At 39.2% G+C, this 8665-nt stretch overlaps 1 protein-coding gene across 2 annotated transcripts in view; it reads left to right on the top strand.

The window, feature by feature from the left end:
- The window catches only part of LOC107757823 (contactin-associated protein-like 2), a 64872-nt gene that overhangs the window by 50951 nt on the left and 5256 nt on the right, over positions 1–8665 (top strand). For both annotated transcript variants that reach the window (XM_016575407.1, XM_016575409.1), the window contains 4 exons: positions 381–608; positions 2781–2914; positions 3033–3126; positions 5343–5573. In XM_016575407.1, coding sequence (XP_016430893.1) covers positions 381–608; positions 2781–2914; positions 3033–3126; positions 5343–5573 — 687 coding nt within the window. The remainder of the gene's footprint in view (positions 1–380; positions 609–2780; positions 2915–3032; positions 3127–5342; positions 5574–8665) is intronic.

Here is an 8665-nt window from a genome sequence, read left to right as displayed (position 1 = left end):
TATTTATTTGGTTCTTATTTATAAATAAAAGTCCCACGTTATTAGTTTTTAATATGTTTATTATGGGATATATATATATATATATATAGAGAGGGAGATAGAGAGAGAGAGAGAGAGAGAGAGAGAGAGAGAGAGAGAGAGATAGATAGAGAGAGAGATAGATAGATTATTACATAAACATTAAATATACTTTGAAGCAGAAATATTTAAAAATGTAGTACTTTTTTAATTCTAATAAATTAAATCGTTGTTTGTAAATGTCTCCTTGTATCAATTTTCAGTGCACCCCTACTTTTTTTTTAAACCTTACAGTAGGAGCACATGTGTTAGGACAAAAAGTAAATGTCAAGCCCTGTTGTTGTCGTCTGCCTCCACTTTAGATGTTGGAGGGTATTTTGAAAGTGGGACCCTGGTGCGCTACGACCTCATGTCCGAGAGCAGCTCTTCTCCTGCAGTGAAGGAAGGCAACTCTGGAGTCCTGAGTGCGGTGGGTAATCTGACCCGTGAAGAGCTGAGCTTTAGTTTCAGTACGTCCCACACACCTGCAGTCCTCATCTACATTAGCTCCAAGACACAGGACTACCTGGCCGTGGTGCTGCGGCACAATGGTGAGACACGGTCACGCGTTTAGAGCTCTCTTTTTTTAAAGTTTATTTTATTGAAATACATTTTTTTTATTTGTTGTAGTTTTAGTTTATTTAAAGGGGTCATATGATGCTGCTAAAAAGAACATTATTTTGTGTATTTGGTGTAATGAAATGTGTTTATGCGGTTTAAAGTTAAAAAAACACATTATTTTCCACATACTGTACATTATTGTTTCTCCTCTATGCCCCGCCTTCTGAAACGCGTCGATTTTTACAAAGCTCATCGGTCTGAAAAAGCGAGGTATGCTGTGATTGGCCAGCTATCCAATGCGTTGTGATTGGCCGAATACCTCAAGCATGAGACAGAAATGTTACGCCCCTCACATACTGTTGATGCCGTGTCCAGCCGGAGCACAAAAACATTAAAACCCATTACAAACGAGGCATTTGTTGCATCCAGTGGGGCCATAATTACTGATTATAATGACTTATACTGTCGTTTTACGCGTTGCGTTACATTGCGTCGCGTAAACATAAAACCCTGTCTGCATTTGTGATCAGAGAAATGACAAACAACAAGTGCTAACGTTAATCCACACTGCCCAAAACTCACGTTTGAATCATCAGTGGCAAATGATAAAAGAAAACGTACTTACGTGAGTCAGAACTGCCGGCATTTTAGTCTAACGTAACTCTCCCAGGATCAGTAAACAGTCCTCCATAAAATGTGCCGGCGATCAACAGCACTAAGTTGAAGTATTCCCTCAGCGACCAGCACAGATCAGCTCTAGGCATGACGAAGCAGATATCATCCTCTTTTGGAAGACCAAACAAAGTAGTTTCGCTTTCACAACAAAAAACATAGCGGCCTAGCGTGAGCGAAAGCCCCGGCTTAGCCTGAGCTGAAGCCGGGCAAGAGTGAGCTGAGGCGGCGGGGTCGAGAACAGCGGTCCCGGCGGATCCGACGAAGGAGCGGTGAAAACGGTGAAAGCCAATCCGGCGATCCACAGCACTAAGTTGAAGTATTCCCTCAGCGACCAGCACAGATCAGCTCTAGGCATGACGAAGCGGATATCGTCCTCTTTTGGAAGACCAAACAAAGTAGTTTCGCTTTCACAACGAAAAACACAGCGGCCTAGCGTGAGCGAAAGCCCCGGCTTAGCCTGAGCTGAAGCCGGGCAAGAGTGAGCTGAGGCGGCGGGGTCGAGAACGGCGGTCCCGGCGAAGGAGCGGTGAAAACGGTGAGGGCCCATCCTAGGTGTATATGACATTCTTCTTTCAGACGAATACAATCGGAGTTATATTAAATAATGTCCAGGCTAATCCATGCTTTATAATGGGAGTGGATGGTAGCCCAAAATTTGAAGTCCAAAAAATTGCACCCATCCATTATAAAAGAAGTCCACACAGCTCCTGGGGGTTAATGAAGGCCTTCTGAAGCGACGCGATGCGTTCGTGTAAGAAAAATATCCATATTTACAACTTTATAAACCTTCATCTCTAGTTTCCGCTAACTGTCGTATGCTCGTTCATGAGAGAGTGGCGTCCAGCGGATGACGTAGAAAGTAGGTGTAGCATAAGCTCCGGTGAGAATACGCTAGTCTCGCGAGAAACAAGTTTTGTTTACAGCAAAGGAAAACCAGTGTCCTCTTGACTTATAGCGAAATCCTCCGACATTTTTCTTTACAAATCCTCATTTTGTACTACTAATTCGTGAACGGTGTTTTGTTTTGCTCTCTCCTCTGCGCTTCCACATTCGTCACTTCTACGTTCGTCATCGTGTTTGACTACATCTTACGTCATCCGCTGGACGCCACTCTCTCGTGAACACACGTATGGCAGTTAGCGGAAGCTAAAGATTAAGATTTATTAAGTTGTAAATATTGATATTTTTCTTACACAAACGCATCGCGTCGCTTCAGAAGGCCTTTATTAACCCCCCGGAGCTGTGGGGACTTCTTTTATAATGGATGGGGGCAATTTTTTCGACTTCAAATTTTGGGCTACCATCCACTCCCATTATAAAGCATGGATTAGCCTGGACATTACTTAATATAACTCCGATTGTATTCGTCTGAAAGAAGAATGTCATATACACCTAGGATGGCTTGAGGGTGAGTAAATCATGGGGTAATTTTCATTTTTGGGTGAACTAACCCTTTAACACTGATGAATCATTGTGTTTTCCCTCAGGTACTCTACAGATCCGCTATAACCTGGGAGGACTGAGGGAGTCGTTCACGATCAGCCTGAATCATCGTAACATGGCTAACGGTCAGCCTCACAACGTCAACCTCAGCCGACAGGACAGACTCATTCAGCTGCAGGTACTGCATCTGTCTCCATGGAGCCACTAGATAAAGATGGTTTCACAGTTCAGATGAATCTGTTTTATATTAGATAATGACAATTCACTGGATTTATGAGTCTGTCTGTGAGTTGCAGGTGGATCATTATCCCACAGTAAGCTACACTTTTCCTGAAGCCTCAGACACTGAGTTCAACCTTGTAAAGACCGTTTTCCTAGGAAAAGTTTTTGGTAAGTAGGCCATTATGTACATATATTAGCATGATTCGGGGTTTTAAGTATGCTATTGACAAATGTTCCTTTTCCATACTACCGTCTCTCATGCCCATCAAGGGTGCTTTTATTTGATAAAAAAAAAAACAGTAAAAACTAATATAGCGAAATATTATTACTTTATATAGCACAGATGTTATAGCACAACATCATTACTCCAGTCAGAAACCATTCTAATATGCTGATTTGCTGCTCAAGAAACATTTCTGATTATCATCAATGTTGAAAAACGTTGTGCTGCTTAATATTTTTGTAGAAATCTTGATACATTTCTCAGGATTCTTTGATGAATAGAAAGTTCAAAAGAACAGCATTTATTTGAAATAGAAATCTTTTTTAACATACTGTCACTTTACTGTCACTTTTGATCAATTTAATGCATCCTTGCTAAATAAAAGTATTAATTTCTTCCAAAAAATCTTACTTACCCCAAACTTTTGAACAGCTTTGTACTAGTTCATAAAATGAAAGTGAATATATTAAATATGATGAAAAACAGTGATATGCTCTAGAAATTAATTACTACTTTCTATAGATTCTTTATTCTTTTGTCTATCTATAACGACAAACTCATTCATACATTTATGTTTTAGTATTTTTGACAAGGAATAGTATTATGGAATAACTTGGCTGAAATCTTGTCACATAGCATAAAATGATGTCATAATCCATATTGACCAAGAATACATGACTCGCTCTCCTGCTTCTCCTGGAAGTCCTGACATCATCATGTGAAAGCTCTGGGTTCTGCTCCTGATTTCAGTCCAGTCTCCAGGTTTTCCTGCAGACTTTTCTAGCAGAGATGAGCCGCATTACACACACAGAGCAGCTGAACGTGTGATGGGTCTGCATCTACACTCAGACAGATACAGCTCAGTAATATGGTTTAAAGGCTATTTGTCGCTTCAGGGTTAGGCTGAAGGAAATCTACAGTTTGTTAGTCAGGTTTACACATAGGCGGACTGAGAAAGAGACAGACAGAAAAGAGAAATCTGGTGTTTTGCTTTGAGTTGCAAGACCTGCTACGTGCTGGGAAGATATACGCAGTTCCACATCTGGGATCACAAACAGGTAACATGTACATAAAATGCTTTACATTCAAAATATTAGCATATGTTTTTTAGGTGTGATGATTTTTTATTTATTTAGTTTTGGAGCTGGGTGTTTTGTGTGATGTTTAGTAATATATTGGAAGAAAAGATGAGGATAATCAAGGACAGCACAGGTTTTCTCTCTTCTCACATATATAAAAATGCATTCATCTGTTCATGTTCATGCATGTTGTAAAAAAAAAAAAGGCTTTTGGCTTCCAGTGTCATGTTGTTTGCTTTCAATCTTGTCTAGTTTTGCAGATGTGATCTAAGGCAGACTGTCAAAATCCACTTTTTTTATATTGTTAACCCCATAACTGTGGCATATTGCTTTTATAAAACATTGACACTACTGGTAAATAAATAAGTTATATATATATAATAATAATCACAAGAAACTATTTATCTGACAATGTTCGGTCTATGTACAATATACAATACCGTTCAAAAGTTTGGGGTCAATATGATTTTTCTTCCTTTTTTTTAAAAAAATTAATGCTTTTATTTCTGCAAGGATGCTGAAATTGATCAATAGTGACAGTAAAGACATGTAAAAGGTTATGAAGGATTTCTATTTCAGATCACTACTCATCAAAGAATCCTGTAAAAACAAAACTGTATTACGGTTTCCACAAAACTATTAAGCAGCACAACTAATAATAAGAAATGTTTCTTGAGCAGCAAATCAGCATATTAGAATGATTTCTGAAGGATCATGTGACACTGAAGTCTGGAGTAATGATGCTGAAAATTCAGCTTTACCATCACAGCAATAAATTACATTTTAAAATATAGTTAAATGGAAAACAGTTATTTTAAACTGTAATAATATTTCACAATATTACTGTTTTTACTGTATTTTTGATCAAATAAATGCAGACTTTATAAAGAGATTTTTTTCAAAATCTTGACCCCAAACTTTTGAATGGCAGTGTAGACGATATTGTAGATTTGAAATCTTAGATTCAGATTTTAGATCATTCATTTTAAAACACCTGTCCTATAACCTTTATCATTGCTTTCACACTCACTCACAATTGTTTCCTCCATCTGATATTTTCTGCTGTTGTCTTTGCCTTTCAGAAACAGGTCAGATTGATCCGGTGTTGATAGAGCGATATAACACGCCAGGATTCGTGGGTTGTCTCTCCAGAGTGCAGTTCAACCGCATCACCCCGCTGAAGGCCGCCCTGAGGACCGGAGTGCCCTCCACGGCCTCCGTACAGGGAGTCCTGGTGGAGTCCAACTGCGGGGCGTCTCCACTCACAGTACCACCAATGTCTGCAGTCTTTGACCCCTGGCACCCAGATTCAAGTAACTCGATGATTAAAAGCTCTTTATGGTGTTATTTTGCCCCTACATGTTTTAAAAGAATAGTTCACCCCAAAAATTTTAATTTGCTGAAAATTTATTCACCCCCAGGCTATCCAAGATATAGATGAGTGTGATTCTTCATCAGAACAGATTTGGAGAAATTTAACATTACATCACTCGCTCACCAATGGATGCTCTGCAGTGAATGGGTGCCGTCAGAATGAGAGTCCAAACAGCTGATAAAAACATCACAGTAATCGACAAGTAATCCACCTGACTCCAGTCCATCAGTTAATGTCTTGTGAGGCTGTTGTGGGCTGTTTTTGCTTTTAAACCTGATTCTGATTTAGAGGACCTTTTCACAGGAGAAAGCAATATTATAGACAGAGGACTCGTATTTTAAACAGAAGCAATGGTTTGAAGTTAAAAATGTTTTAATGATGAAATTGTTTCTTACAAACACGCAGATTTTCACTTCACAAGACATTAACTGATGGACTGGAGTGGTGTGGATTACATTATTGTTATGTTTTTATCAGCTGTTTGGACTCTCATTCTGACGGCACCCATTCACTCCAGAGGATCCATTGGTGAGCAAGTGACGTAATGTTATATTTCTCCAATCTGTTCTGATGAAGAAACATACTCATCTATATCTTGGATGGCCTTAGGGTGAGTAAATTTTCAGCAAATTTTCATTTTTGGGTGATCTATTCCTTTAAGGGCTGAGCTCATGCTTGCAGTGGAAGTTGGTTTCTCCAGAGACTGAAGATCTAGAACACTGAGCCTCCAGTGTAGATAATGGGAGCATTTGCCCCTTTGTGTGTTTTCATTATTCAAGCAGTTGAATCAATATCTTGTCATTTGTATAGGAATGTGACTGAAATGTGGTTGAGAGATAAAAGAAAGAAATCAATGTTCAGATCTGAATCAACAGGATATTATAAAGATCTTTGTCAGACTTGAGCTGGAAAACCCCTTAAGGGAAACTAGAGAGGGATATTGAGGAAAAACGTTCCACTTCATCTTTTACTCTTGAGCAGAAAAAAAAATAGTTACAGAATTTCAATATGAATCTGATGCACACGAGGAAATGTATTTCTCTCATCTGAAGAGATCTTTCCTGGTTGACTGGAAGAAATCTGATTTTTAGTAAAGGACATCTGTGATCTCTTCCCTGTAGAGAGGATTACTGCGGTACATTCCTGTTTGTGTGTGTGTGTGTGTGTGTATGTGTGTGTGTGTGTGTGTGTGCGTAACAGGTTTTTTCTGCATTGTTGCCACAAGGAAGCACCAGTGAGGTTTGTGTGAGGGTTAGATTCATGTGTAGGTTTAAGGAATGGGAAACACATTAACTCATTATAGTACACACTACACACAGACTAAAATTTAAAAAGTGAAAAAGCATAATAGGACCCCTTTAAAGATCATCTTTAGTCATATTTTTCATCTCAAGTTCATAGTTGAAATATTCCTGTTGAATTAAAGGGTTAGTTCACCCAAAAATGAAAATTCTGTCATTAATTACTCACCCTCATGTCGTTCTAAACCCGTAAGACCTTCGTTCATCTTTGGAACACAAATTAAGATATTTTTGATTGAATGTTGTTCCAACCACAACAGCCTCACACTAAAACACATGCCTTCCCAGTGCTAGTAGATGCACATCAGGTGTGAACAAACAAGGATGTACAGGAGCTGGCTAGTTGATGGTGCAACTCTGTGCTCTGGGTTATGAAAAATACAAGCCAAGCTCATTTGGATGTGGTCCTGGGTGGGTAGAGGTGGTCAGTATGGCCTCAATAGACTGCAACAGGAGTTGAAAGTGAGTACTGCTAAAAGTCTTTCTCGGGAGCATCAAACCCTCCAACATGTTTAATATCCACTGACTAGATGGCATCATAGTCTGACTGTAAAATATCAGGGTCTGTAACCATCATACACAACATGAAATCAAATTTGAGCTCCCAAAATTTCCAGGCTGGTTCTGATTCGAGGCATCTAGCACAGACTTGCCTCAACTACAAATCGGGGCAAAAGTCAGGGTTACAATTGTGTAGCGTAATCCAGTCCTATATGATGAAAGACTGATGGTTTTACGCTAAGATGATAAATCTTTTGCAATCCTTGAAATTGATCCCAGACAGCAAAATCATAGCTAAAATTGTACAGTGCAAACCTGGCTTAAAGGGATAGTTCACCCAAAAATGAAAATTCTGTCATTAATTACTCACCCTCATGTCGTTCTAAACCCGTAAGACCTTCGTTCATCTTTGGAACACAAATTAAGATATTTTTGATTGAATCTGAGAGCTGTCTGACCCTGCATAGACAGCAATACAACTGAAAAGTTCCCAAGTCCAGAGACGTAGCAAGGAGATCTGACACAGAACAACATACACTGTTTATGTCCAGCAGATACTCTCCAAAATGGCGCTACATGGTGACGCGGAGAAGACGAATTGTTGAATAAAGTCTTTTTTTTTTTTGTGCACAAAAAGTATTCTCGTAGCTTCATATAATTGCAGTTGAACCCCTGATGTCACAATGATTCTTTTACCGATCTCCTTGCTATGTTTCTGGATTTGCGAACTTTTCAGTTGTATTGCTGTCTATGCAGGGTCAGACAGCTCTCAGATTCAATCAAAAATATCTTAATTTGTGTTCCGAAGATGAACAAATGTCTTACGGGTTTGAAACGACACGAGGGTGAGTAATTAATGACAGAATTTTCATTTTTGGGTGAACTAACCCTTTAATCGGCCTGAGGAATAACTCTCAGATACTGTATTTGGTATGAATATGAAGGTTCAGTAAGAATTTTTGTATGAATCCCTTACGAAACAATCAAGTTCTTTTCTAAATCTTTTATTGTCTTCTGTTCTGTTGGTAGATGTGTTTCTTTTTTTCTCCGTTCTCCGCTCAGGTTACTGGTCATCCGGGTAGTTTTCTATTTGAGGCCGATAATGAGCAGCAGGTGAGCTCTTGGACCACAGAGCTCAGAGAATGCATCACCAGCAGGTGAGAGCGACGCTTTCTGCGTTTGAACTAAACTTACCTCTGAAGATCCCAGTCATCTGCTACATTTCCTG

This window comes from Sinocyclocheilus rhinocerous, unplaced genomic scaffold (assembly GCF_001515625.1).
Source record: "Sinocyclocheilus rhinocerous isolate Xijiao unplaced genomic scaffold, SAMN03320098_v1.1 scaffold112, whole genome shotgun sequence".
Classification (NCBI taxonomy): Eukaryota; Metazoa; Chordata; class Actinopteri; order Cypriniformes; family Cyprinidae; genus Sinocyclocheilus; species Sinocyclocheilus rhinocerous.
The sequence above is the reverse complement of the archived record's forward strand: the minus strand, read 5'-3'. Positions and strand labels throughout refer to the sequence as shown.